The following is a 17058-nucleotide window of genomic DNA, read 5'->3' on the forward strand; positions in this document are numbered from 1 at the left end:
TATATATTTATATATTTATAATATATTATAAATATCAAAAAACGGAAAAACCAAAGAACAAAACCGACCAACCAATTAATCGGTTCAATTTAGGTTCACGAATTTTCAAAAACCGAAGATATCGGTTCGACTTAAAAAATAGGCCCATGGTTCGGTCTATCAGCCCCGGGTGTCGCTCTGTGGGCCGAGCCTAGGCAGCTCAAAATTCTTTATTAAGCATATAACAACTCAGCCCGGCCCGGTCATCCATGATCATCCTTGACTTTAGTGCGACGAAATAGGGACCCACTGAACAATTGGATGGTGAGATAAAGAACGAAACCAAGCCAGGTATATAGATCTGCGAATCCAACGGAGAGCAAATTCAGGACGTAATCAGGACTTACGATTTATAAAATGGTCAAACACGTTCATACCCGCCTCAAACGGGTAAACGGTCAACTAATAGGGGTATTATCGCAATTGGACATTATAGTGGAAGATGACATGACAGTGAGTTGCCTTGATGAGAGATTCCTTGGTCGTGAGGTTGGTAGTCTACTAAGAGGAGAAACACCGAGAAGGAATACCCAAATAAAAGAGGTAACAGAAACAATTAATTGAAGTTCTGATCGAAAATGGCGGTGGCGGGTCTGTATAGGAGAGTTCTTCCATCACCTCCTGCAATCGAGTTCTCCTCGTCCGAAGGGAAGGTAAACCTCTCCATTCTCCGGTTCTTACTTCTTACTTTTCTGATTTCTCTCTCTCTCTCTCTCTCTCTCTCTCTCTCTCTCTCTCTCTCAATTCTTGTTGTTCAATTTGATGGATGCTCATTATATTGCGGGTGGATTATAATCTGTTTGAGTTGGGGTTATGAAGTGGAAAGTTTTAAAGTGATTCCACTCCCCAGCTATCAGAGACGTGTCTAATGCTTTAGCAATAGTTGTCAAAATGAGCAGTTCACCTTTGAACTACTATATTGATTTTTCCGGAGGCAGGGTAGTTTGTCATAGGGTGAAACATCCTTAAACATGAAAAAGGTGAAGTAGAAGTTTAGAATGGTTAAATTAGGATCTAAGTCTGCTTAAACAAGAAAATATATAATTGAAGATCCAATCTGAGCCAGATCATACACAACAGATTAGTTGGGCAATAGTCAATCTGATAATTATGCACAAAGCAGCATTGGGTGCAAAAATAAGTCAAAATTAGATTGAGCTACACATACAGAACATAACAAGTTCAACATGCATATCTGGACTGATGCCAGATATAGGATTGTAGGGTCAGTATACGCTGATCACCATATCTTTTGAATTGGGTACAATGTATAATCAGTTCCCTAAATGTACTGGTTGAACCTGGCTTTATTCAGGTTAATTTGCTCTTTCTATTGGTATTTAGTGTATTGAATACCAAAGGCACGGTTTTGTAGTGGTTATTTGTACTTATTTATTCTTACTTTATTAACTACCATCTGTTGCTCCTATCATGGTTTTGGAGCAGCATCTTTTCACTGAAGCTCTTCATAATGGAACCATGGAAGGATTCTTCAAGTTAATTTGTTACTTCCAAACCCAGTCAGAGCCTGCATATTGTGGACTGGCCAGCCTTTCTATGGTCTTGAATGCCCTTGCAATTGATCCTGGAAGAAAATGGAAAGGTAAGTCTTGAGTTATGGGTGTTTGTTTTAATTAAAGATCAAGTTGATACTATTTTAAGTCTACACTTTGTGTATTATTATTTTCTTTTGATGGAAAATTAAAATTTACTAAAGAATAAAGAAGAACAAAACGAAAGTGAGTTCCAATTGGTGATAAAATGAGGGAAAGTAGACTAAGACGGACTGTTCACATACAGAGAAGACCATCTACAACACCTGTAAGAAGTGATCTGATATAAGTTCAAGGGGATAGAAGAGCTAGGGACAACCAAAAAGGACATGGGTGGAAGTAGTAAGAAGTTATTTAAGAGCTCATAATTTAACAATGGATATGACACTGAACAGAATGGAATGGAGAAACAGAATTCATGTAGCTGACCCAATATAGTTGAGGCAAGGCTTAGATGATGATGATGATGTATGTAAATGTATGTGTACATGTTTCAGCCTTATTTCTCAACTCTAAACTGAATCATTAAGACAGTTGATCCAATTATAGTGATATTTTCCCAATTGCATTTTGCATTGTTGTTATTTAATGGTTTTTTGATTTTATTCACAGGCCCTTGGAGATGGTTTGATGAATCCATGTTGGATTGCTGTGAACCTTTGGAAAAAGTTAAAGCTGAAGGCATCACATTTGGAAAGGTTGCATGTTTGGCTCACTGTGCTGGAGCTAAAGTTGAAGCTTTTCGTACAAGCCAGAGCAACCTTGATGATTTCCGTAAATATGTCATAGCTTGTACTTCATCCGAGGACTGCCATGTTATTACATCATACCATAGAAGACCTTTTAAGCAGGTAATAATTGTGTATACCAGTTCAATTACTCATACTCTTTTTCTTAATTTTACCTTCTGTTAAATTATAGTTTCTAGACAGGCTTGTTGGTTACATCAACCCCTGTGATTATCAAGGTAAATTATTGCTCAGAAGACTTGCGCTCAATTACTCGGTTTGTTGAGTTGTTCATTAATTGATTTTGTTAATAATGTGGACCTCTTCTTGGTTAGTAATTTGAACGATTTACTAGCTTTCTGGTTCCAATTCTTCATTCCATGGTACCACTCTTTGATGGAGAAGCTAAGAAGCCAAATATGAGTTTTTTTTTTCCTGATTTTTTATGTATTTTTGGATGGCAACAGTACCGTCATGCTGAACATCAGCCAGTTTGCGTAGATCATGTTCAAGCTTGTTCCTTGCCACCCCTTTAGTGAGAACATCAGCCAGCTGCAACTCTGAAGAGACATAAGGCAAACAAACTTCTCCGATTGTTACCCTTTCTCTTATAAAGTGTCAATCAATTTTAATGTGTTTTGTCCTATCATGCTGAATTGGATTGTGGGAAATATTAATTGCAGCCTGATTGTTACAATATAACATCATAGGTTCCTCTGCTTTCACCCCAATCTCACTCAAAAGAGATCTAACCCAAAGAAGTTCTGAGACACCATGAGCCATGGATCTATACTCAGCCTCTGCATTTGACCTTGCCACAACCGCTTACTTCTTACTCTTCCAGGAGATCAAGTTTCCACCTACAAAGGTACACATTCCTGATGTAGACCTCCTATCATCGAAGCATCCTGCCCAGTCTGCATCTATATAGGATTTTAGCTTCAGATTCTCATGATTTGAGAAAAGAATGCCTCTGCCAAGGTGTTTTTTCAGATATGCAAGTATTCTCTCAATAGCTTCCTAGTGTTGAACCCGAGGTGCATGCATATACTGACTCACAACACTAACATCATAAGAAATATCTGGTCGTGTCATAAACAAATACAGCAGTCGACCCACCATTCTTTGATATCTCCCCACATCCTTTACCAATTCACCATCCACACCATTAATTCTGTGATTTGGATCAATAGGAGTGTCTGTTGGTTTGGTCCCCAGCTTCTCAGTCTCTCGCAATAGGTCAAGTGCATACCTTCTCTGTGAAATGAAGATCCCATGCTTGCATCTTACAACTTCAATTTCTAAGAAGTATTTGAACTCACCAAAATCTTTGATCTCAAATTCTTGCTACAATGATTTTTTGAGATCATCAATCTCCTCCAGATCATTTCCTGTCACCACTATATCATCTACATACACAATCAGAATTGACACCAAAGCATCTCTCCTCTTCACAAAGAGGGTGTGATCAGATTGTGTCTGTGTGTATCCAAAATGGATGAGTGCCCCTCTGAACCTGTCCAGCCAAGCCCTAGGTGACTGTTTCAGTCCATACAAAGATTTTCTGAGTCTGCACACATTTCCTTTACCAACATTTTCATAAAAATCTGCTGGAATGTCCATATATACCTCCTCCTGTAAATCACCATTGAGGAAGGAATTTTTGACATCAAGCTACTGGTGCAAAGGTTTCCAAATAATCAACACCATAGTTCTGAGTATACCCTTTTGCTACCAACCTTGCCTTGTACCTCTCTATCTTGCCATTGGCCTTATGCTTCACTGTGAATACCCATTGTCATCCGACTGTCTCCTTGTCTAGGGGGAGATCAACTATTTCCCAAGTTTGGTTTTTGACCAAAGCATCCATCTCATCTTGCATGGTTGTTTTCCACTCAGGTTTGGAGAGAGCCTCAATAACATTCTTAGGTATAGGCACAGAATCCAAGGAAGAAAGAAAAGCACGGTAGGAGGGTGATAAGGCACTGTAGGAAAGATGGTGTGAAATGAAGTGGATTGTACACTTTCTCTTCCCCTTACGAAGTGCAATGGGAAGATCAAGGTCAGTGGGATCAGTTGCAATAATGGTGTTAGGGACAAAAACATTATCATCAGAAAACATAACAGGCTCAGGCTCAAGAGGAATACCTGGAACTATATCTGCCGAATCTGGAGTTTCAGAAGGACTGACAGAGAGTGGTGTAGGTCGAGGACGTGTGGAGTCAACCATCATCTGCAGGCGCTGATATTGCTATGAGGCTGCCTGTAGTGGCTTAGGTAATGAAACTGGAGGTGCAGGTGCTGGCTGAACCGATGCTGGCCGAACTGATGGTGTAGGTGGTGGTTAAACTGATGTAGATGCTGGCTGAATTGATGGAGGCACCACAGAAACAGGAAGAGGAACAAATTGTGAGTTCTCCTCCCCAAAACTCTCCTCTTGAGGAGAACCACTCGAGAAGAAGAATATGGATTCAAAAAAGGTAACATCCATAGTGACAAATATGCTCCTCGACACTGGGTCATAACAGCAATACCCCTTTTGGTTTTGAGCATACCCAAGAAAAACACATTTCTTGGCCTTAGGATCCAATTTCTTGCGATGAGGGCCAAGAATGTGAACAAAAGAAAAACAACCAAAAACCCTCAGAGGTATATTTAATATCTCTCCATCTGGAAAAAGGAGGCTAAATGGCACCTTAAACCCCAAAAGTCCGTGAAGGAACACGGTTAATCACATGTACGGCTATAAGAACTGCATCTCCCCAGAACTGCACAGGAATTGAAACACACACCATAAGACTCCTTGCCACTTCCATAATGTTTTGTTTTTCCTCTCGGCAACTCCATTCTGTTGCGGTGTATATGCACAACTGCTCTGATGAACTACACCATGTTCTAAGAGATACGTGGTTAGGTCCTTCTCAAAGTACTCTTTGGCATTACCTGATCTAAAAGCCTTAGTTCTCACCCCAAATTATGTGAGAACCATCTGGTGGAATTGTCGTATTAAATTAGGAACCTTATCACGTGATCTCATCAAATATATCCAAGAATATCATGTATAATCATCCACAAACAAGAGAAAGTAACGGAATCCTCTCATGGAAGGGATTTGATAGTGCCCCCATACATCAGTGTGAACAATATTAAAAGCAGAAGTACTTCTTTTATTACTTGGTTTAAAAGACTGTCTATAATGCTTTCCTAACTGACAACTCTCACACTCCAAAGTAGATAATTGAACAGACTCAAACAACTTTGGGAAAAGACATTTCAAAGAACTAAAAGAAAGATGTCCCAAGCGATTGTGCCAAAGCATAATCTGGTTTACTGACTTTGACCCACTACTACTGCTGTTGCTAACATGATGGCCCTGATGTCTCGGAATCTCATCCAGAAGGTAGACTTCATTCACCTCACGACCACTCCCAATCATCTTCTTTGACTCCAGATCTTACAAAACACAATTACCAGGACGAAAGGTCACGGAACAATTCAAATTTTTTGTCAAAGAACTAACAGACAGTAGGTTGGTATGAAGTCTAGGGACATGTAAAACAGAGGACAGAGTTATATCATTGGTCACTCTAACTGTCCCCTTCCCAACAATGGGCATATGTGAACCATTTTCTATAGAGACTCTGTCTCTACCAGAGCACAATTGATAGGAACTGAAAATGGTAGGGGCATTAGTCATATGCTCAGATGCTCCTGAGTCTATAATCCAAGAAGGTCCCTCCTTACCTGAAGTGGATGCAAGATTCGTAGTTGCATATGAACTACCTGTATGTTCAAAGGAAGGGGTGTAGTTGGCTCCTACATTCTGATGTCCATCTAGAAGGCTAGAGCTGGGTGAATCTTTCTTACTCATAAGCTGTCCAAACCTCTCCAATTCTGTTCTCACTGCTGCTACTGCAACGGATTCCCAATCAGTTTGGGAAAGAGGGGCTGAAGAGTCTCCTGTAGTGGCTACATTTGCATTTCCCTTCTTGTTTCTTATCCGAGCAAGCATAAGATTTGGATGAAGTTTCCAACAAGTGTCCCTGGTATGCTTAGGCTTCTTGCAATAATCACACACCAAGTCCTCCTTATATTCCCTTCTAGTCTCACTACTCTCCATGTCTCCATTCGGCTTAGGTTTTGTTGTACCAACTATAGCCGACTGGTCAATCCCAGGTCGTCTCAGCATTACATTCCTCCTACTCTCCTCTCTAGAGACAAAAGCATAGGCCTGAGAGAGTGTCACACCCTCCCTAGAAAGAATATGCTGCCTAGCAATGTCAAATTCAGGGTTCAGCCCTGCCAAGAACTCAAAAACCCTATTCCTCTCTACGGTTTGTGATATAAGTTGCTGCATCATTTACACTTTCCCATACCATAGTTTCTAAATGATCTATTTCCTGCCATAGGGTTTTCAGCATGGAGAAATACACAACAAGAGGTTTTCTCCCTGTTTCATACTTATCACCTGATTAACTGATAGTCTCTGGCTTTATTTTGCTTCTGAGAGTAGGTTTCAGTCACTCCATCCCAAATCTCCTTAGCAGTATTAGCCCATAGGAATTTTTTTTTGCAATATTAGGTAACATAGAATTACACAGCCAAGACATTACCATGTAATTCTCTTGCACCCATTGGGAAGAGTCTGTATCAGGTTTCTTCTCCTCCTCAGTGAGATACCCTAATTTTCCACTGGCACCAATAGCTATCTTAGCTGATTGTGCCCACTCCAAATAATTTGTACCATCAAGTTTTACTGTAGTAATGACCCCAGACCCAAAAATATCACTACCACCTTCAGCACCTAGTCCCACAGTACCGATAGATTTCATCTCATTATTCCAACTCTCCATTTTACTTCAAACAGTTCAACAATAAGAAAAAATAGATTGGAGACCTTCAAAAAATAATTTAATACCACACACACAGAAACCAACCCTTCCGGAAGAAGAAAACCCTAGCTGGAGGGAAATCTCTCTCCTCCTCACGCCTCCCAACAGAGAGAAAAGTCAATCGATCACTCCGGGAGACCTAGAAAATTTCAGAAACCAAACCGCCCTCTTCAGAAAATCAAAAGAAAACTAACAATACCTGGGCGCCCAAGATCAGATAAAAAACAAAGAGTCCATCTTTTCTGGGACTCTTCCCTGTACTCTAGTTCTTCCTGATTTTGATGCCGAACAGTAGATCACCTTTCTGATGTCTAGATCCCACCAAAAACTCCAAGAATGGGCAATCTATAGCAGATCGATCCGCCCTTTACTACTTAATGCAGTCGGCTGATCTATGCTGCATGATAATGCTTCAAGAAATCCTAGCCAATGCTCTGATACCAAGTAGAAATCTGCTGAATTAAAAAATATGAAAGAAAGTAGTTTCTTGAAGAGAGAAGGAAGAGAGAAGGAAGAGAGAAGGAGAAGAAGAGAAGTTGAAAGAAAAGAGAGCAATAATCTGGCCGCCCCCTTCACTTATTATTTATACTAAAATAATAGAACAGTACAAAGACAACCATGCCCTTATAGGGTGGCAAAACATAAAACAACATATATAACACTCAAAAAACATAATAAAATTTGGACTCACATAACTACTTTGGTCCCCACCTCTTATCTAACAACTAACATAAACATCTACTCAGAAAAACATCATAAAACTAATTAATCTTCAACAGATAATATTATCTTTCATTAGTATTTGGTTTTAGACAGGAACTGGTCATTTTTCACCTATTGGTGGGTATCATGCTGGAAGGGATATGGCACTTATTTTGGATGTTGCCCGCTTTAAGTATCCTCCTCACTGGGCTCCACTTACGCTTCTTTGGGAAGGCATGAGTACCATTGATGAAGCAACTGGACATCATAGGGGGTAAAAAATTCTTCTCAATCTTTCATTTTAAGCATATAACTATATACTTTATAAGTTAAATGGGAAATTAATTTTTTGTTGATTATGGATTGTTGGATATATGATGGTATTCTCTTGAAGAAATCAGATTCAGATGCATGGACACATAACGCAGGAATCAGATTCAGATGCATGTCCTTGAATCTGACTCAGCAAAACAAAGAATCAAGGACTCGTATACATATCTATAGAAAAGTATAAGTAGTCCTTAGTTTGTTTAATTTTAACATTATAAACCTATAGAAAAAGGTATAAAGGATCATCTTTTTTCTTAATAACATTTTATAGGAAAAGTAACATCCATCTGCATTTTATCTGTTCATTTATGTTGAATAAACTAGGAGAAAAAGAAAAAATGTCACATAGAAGTGTCATTCAAAAATCCATTAACTGTTGAATCTGATGTATGTCCAACATAGACCCTTCATCCATTTAGGAGAGTCCATGCAATACTGTTTGTGAGTCCATAAAAGACACAAAATGACTATAAAAGATGCTGAAAAGCATATTATAACATGTTTACCTAGCAAACCCAGTACATATTGAGTGTCGAAATAAAAATGGGAAACAATATTGCCAAAGCATGCACAGATAATGCTGTGGAAAACTTTTGCTCTGCATGCTTAAGTTGCATTTTTTGCATTAATAAAAATTGTTTTTAATTAAAAAAGGATTATGGTTTGGGAGTGCTTATTTGAAAAATTAGTGCTTATTCTAATAAGCGTTCATGAGCATTTGGCGAAGAAGCACTTATTTCAAACAGGGTAGTATAGGTATTTTCAAAATGGTGTGGCAGGCCAAGACAGGCCAGAAAGGAAATAAGGACTTAAAAATAAGGTCAAATTTCGGGCTTCTTGAATAAGCACTTATTTCATCTTGAAAACATCATATTTCTTCATTTCCCAAAATTGACTGTGTTCTGACATTCCTTAGCATACATCTTGTTGGAATTAGTGCCACTTCTCTGCGTGTTATCATCTTGTCTTTTCCTCCAACAGGAGAAAATTAATTATTTTTTGGCTGTTTACTTTAAACAAAATTTCAGGTTTATGCTTATCTCAAAGCTTCAGAGAGGACCATCTTTGCTTTATACTTTGGTATGATTTTGGTCATATGTAAAACTACACATACACATGCATTTCTTCCAGTTCATATATCTTTCTTTTGCCATTTTTTCCTTAACTAATTTAGAAACATAAAAAGAAATATGTACTACAGATTCAGTTGGAGAAAGGTTCTCAAATGAGAGAATGGGTGGAACTTCTGTAGAAAAGTAGATCATTTTGTTTTCCCTTAACTTCCTTGGAAGTCATTATCATCATGCATCTTGTGGAATGACTTGGTCAACTTTTTCTTTCCTGATGGCATATTCATTTTGATTCCTTATCTCTAGAAAATATGCTTCAGTTGTTATCTTTCCCTGCTATTATGCAATTCACGCACTGTTTTCTTACCAACAATTATGCATTGAATAACAACTTTTGTTCTTCAAGAGATTGAGGTTAGATATTTAATGGTAGTCAGATAATCAAATTCTCTTATAATGTTGGTATTGAAGAATGATATATTGGATGGAAACTTTCTTCCCCAAGAGAAGAAACCAAATCCAAATTACATTTCTGAGTTGGTTTGATGGTTTCAGGAGAATGAAGAACAAAGGATTTAGAAAAGGTCAGAAGGGCTTGGGTGGGAATGCTTTTATCTATTTATTTTGATTAACCCTTAAGAACAAGTCTGTATTCCTACCTTTGTGAAGTATGCACTTTTTCTCTTTTTATGTACACATCACATACTACCCATTTAGTAAATAGTGTAGTACTTTTGGATAACAAGATAATTTCTTCATTATGTAATAGTTACAGTGTTGAAGCTAAAATTGTGAGTGACATGCATAATGCCTTTTCTTTCTTATAAAGTTATAAGTAAAGATATTGGATTTGAAAAATTGCATAAAACATGTATAAAAGAAAAGTATACAACATATTTCAGCCAGGGAGATGAAACTAGAGAAGAAAACCAAGGAATCTCCAAGAATTACATGTTTTCAAATAAAAAATAATATGTATATCACATCCTCAAACTCCTCAACTATGCACGATTAATGCATCAGTGACCATTTAAAGTTCCTGTGAGTTGCATCCAAGCAGTAAGCTAATAACTGAATAATGTAACTGTGAAACTTCTTGCAGAGTTGTAGACACGAGAGTTGGGTTAGTGCTGCAAAGTATTTGATAGATGATGTTCCTCTTCTTTTAAAGTCAGAGGATATAAAAGATGTCCAGAAAGTACTCTCTGTTGTGTTTACGTCACTTCCAATCAACTTTAGGGAGTTCATCAAGTGGGTTGCAGAAGTTCGGAGACAAGAGGATGGGTGTTCAAGTTTAAGTGAAGAGGAGAATGGGAGGCTTTCTCTCAAGGTTGTACATCATTTTTAATCACGTTTCTTGTTTCAATGTTGATCCATGAATTTACATATGGAGTTTATCGGACTGGACTATATATCTTGAAGTTCCATCTTTTTTCTTTTTATTGTCTTTCAGGAAGAAATATTGAAGCAGGTACAAGAGACTCAACTATATAAACATGTCGCAGATTTGTTGTCTACAAGTTTTATCTTACCATCAAGTCACAAAGATACTCTGCCTGAAATAGCAGCAGATGTTTGTTGCCAAGGAGCAGAGCTTCTGGCTGGGAAGGCTAGCACCTTAGATGAGTTTTTCTGTAGAGAAACATGTTTTAAATGCTTGACAGTTACAGGTGACCTGCCTGTTACAGTTGTCTCAGGGTCAGTTGTTACTGGTAACAGCAAGCAAGGGATTGATATGCTGGTCCCTTCATCTCAAACAACGCTTAGGAATTGCTCTAATTTTGGGCCATGTAAAAGCATTGCAATGCACCCAGGGAGCAATGATGTATTAACAGCACTATTATTGGCCTTACCTCAAAATACATGGTTTGGCATCAGAGATGAAAAGCTGCAGAAAGAAATATGTAGCCTTGTATCAGCTGAAAATTTGCCCCCTTTGCTCCAAGAAGAGGTAGTTTACTCTCTCTCTCTCTCTCTCTCTCTCTCTCTCTCTCTGTTATGAGATGCCAGTCCCCTTAATCACCACCACCAATTTACCCCACCACAACAAGGGAAAAAATCATTGCAACTCTGAAAAGTTCAACATGAAGATCTTTCTTGATACTACCTTCTGTGCATCCAATATTTTCTCCCTGGGGCTGCAAGTGGATCAGATTTAATCCAATTCAAATTTGTATCTGGTTCATTTAAGTTGGATTTGGATATCCATTTAACCATAATTGGATTGGGTCATATCTGAAAATGGAATCTGCTTATTATTATTACTAATCGTATGAAATTCAGATATTGCTTGATCCAACCCACTCTGATTATATTCAGACATATCTTAATTGGATGTATCCTGGATTCTTTCTGAATCTAATTTGGATATTACCCCTATCCTAATTCAAACTGATCTGTTTTCAGCACTGCTCTTCCCTAATGGCCATGTCTTTATTCTCTATCATTATGCTCTGTCCTCTAAGATGTTCATACTAGAACTTTACCTGAAATTGTACCTTGATGATATTTGCCATGCATTATTTTGCTCCATATTAATAATAAGTTGCCCAGAGAAGCAATTATCTTTAAGATAGCCTTTTCTTGTCAAATTCGGATTAGCTGAACGCTTTAGCTGTTCAGCGGGCTGTGGAACCAATTATGAGGTTCCACGCCAGTAATAAATTCAGCTAAACCTTGCTCTTTCTTGTCAGCCCTCCATTCCTGGGTTGCCAATTGTCACCTTTCTTTTCTCAACAAGTGAATGCTGAATGCCCAATGCATCAATGCAAAATAATATCTATGCTTCAATATCTATATCATCCGATGATGCATCTTCAGAAAGTCATCTTCATTTTTTACATTAATGAACTTGAAAAGATTATGTCCTAGCAAATAGTTTTCAGTAATTCACAGATTGTTAATAACACATGGTCATGGCAGGTACTGCACCTGAGACAACAGTTCCATTTCCTCATGACAGATACTCGTTCATCTTCTTCCTGCTAAGCATTTATATTACTCTTCAAAGATTAAGACTCCGCTGAAAGCTTAGAATGTTGTGAAAATGAGCAGTTTATCAGAAATATGTGCATACATTGGATGAAGGCATAATTGTCAAGCTTTTGAGCCCTCTGCAGTGTTGCCTACCAATAACAAAAGAAATAAGGAAAAGGCCTACTTGAAGCGAAGGCTATGTAATATGTCAACAGTGTTTCTTTAATTTACTAATTTAATGTTTACTAGCATATATGTTGTTCCTCAAAATAAGAGAATTGAATTTCTTTATGCTGATTTTTGCACCTAACCCAGAATAACTTAAAAATAATGGAATCAAGCTACTAAGCCTACTATCACACATCTCCACTGAGATCAAATGGTAAGGCTAAGGGCGCAATCCTTGTGGATGCCATAAAACAAAAGAGCCATGTTATTTTCAAGCTCCTTCAACCTCCTTCCCTCCAAAGTTGAGCTTCTGGCGTTTTGGAGGACACCATACATCTCCTGTATCTTTACCTAAACACTGTATACAGTATTGTAGCTCTCAACTTGCATCGATATGCGTTGCCCATCATCCATCCTCCATTTCAACGAAGATTTCCACCGGATACGTCATGAGGAAAACCGTGGATCCCTCTTCCATGTAATCTTGTATAGTCGTACCACTGGCTGCGTCAAGATGTTGCCCATCATAAAGCTCATACTGGTCTGTGGGAATTCCTTCCTTTTAACCAATCTTAGCTTTGATGCTCTCAGCAGTGTGTTCGAGCTATCTACTTCCAGGGTGAAAATTTTAATAATCTCGATGGCTTGTACGGGATTTGGACAAACTGAATAAGCATTTGCAAAGTTGGTTTATGAATACCCATCTTAAAGGGAGAGAATGATGCAGTACAGAAAGAAGCTAATAAGTTTTATGCAAGTTAAGACCATTACAAGACATGCAAAAAGCAGAGACGATGATACCAACCCAACTTAGTAAAATTATCGAAATAGCATCATCATGAAATTTCTATCTTAGTTCATTTTTACCAATTTAGTGCCATTGCAGGATTTTTATCTTAGTTCATATTTACCAAGCTAAGCATTACAACAAGATTTCTGAATTTATATTCAATTGTTCAATTAGGACTTTCTTTTTTTGAAGAGATTTATTAGGATTATAATAAAGAGTGTTTTATAAGATTATGAAACTTCTTTGTAGGAGGCATAAGGGTGTAAGTCTATATAATGAGTAACTAGGGCAAAGCTAGGAGAGTTTTGGATTGATTTTCTCTTAATTATTCAGTAAAAAATTCTTATTCCTGTTTATTTTGACTTTTGTTCTTTTATTTGAAACTACTCTAAACATGATTTGTTTTAATACTACGCCACTTGCTCCATCTACAAATATAGAAGAAATCTAGACTATCTGAATGAAGTAATGGTAATTTGGAATTGTTTCTTTTAACTTCCTCTTACAAAGTACTTGCCCTTATTCTCTAATGGGTATTTATAAAGGTCTGAAATAGTCCCAGCTGATTACAGAGTACTTCTAAGTTGCAAGCAATAATGATGAAGCAACAGCATCTTGTAAGTTGCAAGCAATAGTGAAAGTACTTTTCACTACTTAAGTGAATGTGAATGGCTGTGGTAAGTGGCATCTTGGGTAAGATGCAACCGTGCAATCTGAAAGAGAATAAAGTATAACCAGGAGCAGCATCAATTGTAATTCTCTAAAATTAATAACCGATCATACGAACCAAAAGTGGAAAAGTACTAAATTAATTAACATTCAAAACAAACCAAAAAACCAAAACTAACAAATGGAGTTTGTGTAACACTCGTTCAGCCTCAAACTGCCGCATAGGAAGGCCAAAAGAAGGACCAAGCAGTACCACCAAACAACCATCTTAAACCCCAAAGACCACCCAAATGAAATTCATAATCTTCCAGCGTATAAAGACCATCAAGTTCATCTTCGAGGTAAGTAATGGTCTGTATCTCCCATGGAATCCCACACATATCCTCAATCTTGTCCTTCACCCCATCAATATCATCGGTTGCCTTTAGATCAATTGTAATCACTTCACCGCTCGGACTGGTCACATTCACTTGAATTGCACGCACCAGTTGGAGGAAGGCAGAGGATTGTATGTCGTAGTGGGCTAAGGTCCGATCCTCCTCAAGCTTAGTTTCTCCAATGAAAAGATTGAGCTTACCAGTACTGTCTGTTTTCGCTAGAATATTGGTCATGATTTCATTTATTGTCTCAGAGTTTTTCACTTCAAGCATGAAGTATTCCTCCCCACTTTTTATGAACAACTGCACCGGAGAACTAGAAACCAGCAGAGAAATAGAACATCCATGCTTGATATTGTAATCAGCCAACTTCCTGCAATCCCTGAGTTTCTCTTGGTTATATGTAAGCTCTTGCAGGTCTATAGGGATTCCCACCATGCTCTCTATGATGGTCTTGACATCCAAGATACTGTACCATGATTTCACTCTGACTTCATAGGTCTCGTCTGCTGCATTCTTGTTGACAAATAACTTGAATTCTTGACTTCCATCTTCTAAACCAAAGAACCCATAAAGTGTAGAACCGTTTTGGATGCCATAAGTTGAAAGTGTCTCTTCATCATCAAGTGATCTTCCAGCGTAGACCAAGGTATGTCTGTCTTGTGGGATCCCTGTTCTCTCCCAAACTATGCTTTTGATATCATGGACCTTCTCAAAATTACAAGCGTGGATCCTGATGGTACTTTTTGCCTGTGGCATCTTGATGAATAATTTCAGGAATGGACCTAACATCAAAAGCTCAGACTGATCCTTGATGCCATAATCAGCTAGAGTTTGAGCATCTTCAAGTTTACCTTTACCATAATAAAGAATCTGTTTCTTCTGTGGGATTCCTATCACACTTTGGATCACTGTCTTGACACATTCAATGGTACTCGATGCCAGCACATTGAGAACATAACTTCCAATGAAGCTTCTCACTACAATCTGCATTTCCACTCCTTTGACCTGTAAGTTCTCAGTGATTGTGGGCTTCTCTTGCATTACAAAAGATGTCAGCCTCTCAATTTTACTGGGCATCTCTGTGAGGTACAGTTGAATGGGCTGATCTTCCAGTTGGATCTTTTCACCAAGTTTAGACTGCAGAGCAACCTTGCAACCCACCATGGTCTGGCAATCCTCAAGAGTCTCTCCAGCACAAGTGAGCTTCTGTTGGCATGATGGAACACCCAGCACACTCTCTAACAGGGCTTTGATGTCTGCGACGGTGGACGAAACCATCACATCAAGAGTGTAACTTTCTTCATTAGGCATGTCAACATATATCTGCATACCTGCCAGCTCTGATCTGCGGAGAACCAGATGAAGGATGGAATCCTTCTCAATACTGTAATGGTTCAGGGTCTTATGATCCTGGAGAAGTCTCCCAGCGAAGATGATCATCTGTCGGTCTGGTTCTATCCCCTCCTTGTATTGAATCATAGACTTGATGTTCCCAACTGTATCAGAACTCTTTACGCTAAAAGTAAGAGTTCTACTGGTTGATGTTAGCTTGACAAATATCTGCATACTGGAGTCCTCTTCAACCTTACTTTGGTCGAATACTGGGTTCTCTTCAAGGCAAGATCCAGCAAGAACTAGCTTGTGGAGGTATGCAGGAATACCGTCCGCGTCCCAGGCGTCCCAGCTGCCCCAGAATCCAACTCTCATAGTTCAGATTAATGTATTCATTCTAAGAGAGACCAGATCTTGACTTGATCCTCGGAAGGATATACATCTGCAACTTTACAACCAAAGAAACACAGTAAAGGGACAACTACAATGAAATGAGACAACAAGGAAAATCAAATACTGAGAAAATGGATTATCAAAAAAAAAAAAAAAAACACAAAATCTAAAGATGAATCAACTAAAGAGAATTGATTATAGAGACCGGCCGATTTCAACTCTAAGTCCTTTTCTGAACTAATGAGGCATAAACCAATAGCAAACCCAGATGACAGAATCAGCTTAGAGTCGCTTATTAATATTTTGCTAGCTTGCTCTTCTAACAAATTTTGCTCTAAAAAAACTCATTATATATCGTTATTTATTCATCAAATTTAACATCATCATCATCATGGAAAACTGTTGCAACAATAAGATATGCACGATTCATAATCTAAACTCTCCAATCCATAGTCTGAAAATAGTAATAAGATATGCACGATGCGTGATATATAAACTTTCTTTTTGTTAATACATTACCAAGGTTTCCAATATTAAATGCATGAGATTTATCTACCTAGTTTACTGATTTTGATCAAATCTTTAGGAATAAATTAACGAAACCCTTCACCAAATCTTTCTACGATTTGCAAAATAATGTTCAAAGCAGCATCAGACAAAGTGCAGACCACCATTCAAAAAGAAGAAAAAAAAAAAAAAGACGAGAAGTTAAACATGAAAAATCAAAGGAAAAACTTACCAGCTTGTCCTCCTTGAAGTAATAACTGACAGGCCTACAAACCCAAAAATGGGTTAAATCTTTTGGAGAAATATCTATATATATATATATATATATATATATATATATAGTAAAAGAAGGAAGTCCATTTTTTTCTCTTTTTATTTTAATTTTTTGTTTTATTTTATCCTATCTCTAATTCTTATTTATCATTTCCCCCACTTTCTCATCTATATTCATCTAAAGAAATATTGAATTAAAAACTTTAAAAATATTTAAAATATTATAACAAAATTATGTAGTCAAGAAATTTTCTCC

The 17058-nt window shown here is 37.8% G+C and overlaps 2 protein-coding genes across 3 annotated transcripts; one reads left to right on the forward strand and one right to left on the reverse strand.

Annotated features, from left to right (window-relative positions):
* Positions 1 to 486: 486 nt before the first annotated feature.
* Positions 487 to 12581, forward strand: LOC148878744 (glutathione gamma-glutamylcysteinyltransferase 1-like). 2 transcript variants are annotated; one of them, XM_088959525.1, is made up of 9 exons: positions 503 to 692; positions 1486 to 1642; positions 2205 to 2443; positions 2514 to 2559; positions 8029 to 8188; positions 9273 to 9324; positions 10417 to 10644; positions 10768 to 11265; positions 12237 to 12581. In XM_088959525.1, exons 1-9 carry the CDS (start codon positions 618 to 620, stop codon positions 12300 to 12302), a joined length of 1521 nt encoding a protein of 506 aa, XP_088815651.1. In that variant the 5' UTR covers positions 503 to 617; the 3' UTR covers positions 12303 to 12581. The 2 variants fall into 2 exon arrangements, with proteins under 2 accessions (XP_088815653.1, XP_088815651.1); XM_088959527.1 differs by lacking the exon at positions 2514 to 2559 and having other exon boundaries at positions 487 to 692; positions 8025 to 8188.
* Positions 12582 to 14008: 1427 nt separating this feature from the next.
* LOC148878745 (polyubiquitin-like) lies at positions 14009 to 16801 on the reverse strand. The gene is made up of 2 exons (XM_088965765.1): positions 16762 to 16801; positions 14009 to 16077 (listed from the first exon to the last, which is right to left on the reverse strand). The coding sequence occupies exon 2, from the start codon at positions 16002 to 16004 to the stop codon at positions 14127 to 14129; it is 1878 nt and encodes a 625-aa protein (XP_088821891.1). The 5' UTR covers positions 16005 to 16077; positions 16762 to 16801; the 3' UTR covers positions 14009 to 14126.
* Positions 16802 to 17058: the final 257 nt, after the last annotated feature.

This window comes from Nelumbo lutea, chromosome 1, assembly GCF_056320005.1.
Source record: "Nelumbo lutea isolate HS-2025 chromosome 1, American lotus-T2T, whole genome shotgun sequence".
Lineage (NCBI taxonomy): Eukaryota > Viridiplantae > Streptophyta > Magnoliopsida > Proteales > Nelumbonaceae > Nelumbo > Nelumbo lutea.

Coding starts and splice junctions, on each gene's coding strand:
- LOC148878744 (XM_088959525.1), top strand. CDS start 618: ATGGCGGTGGCGGGTCTGTATAGGAGAGTTCTTCCATCACCTCCTGCA. Junction 1,643..2,204: donor TCCTGGAAGAAAATGGAAAG/GTAAGTCTTGAG, acceptor TTTTATTCACAG/GCCCTTGGAGATGGTTTGAT. Junction 2,444..2,513: donor ATAGAAGACCTTTTAAGCAG/GTAATAATTGTG, acceptor GTTAAATTATAG/TTTCTAGACAGGCTTGTTGG.
- LOC148878745 (XM_088965765.1), bottom strand. CDS start 16,004: ATGAGAGTTGGATTCTGGGGCAGCTGGGACGCCTGGGACGCGGACGGT.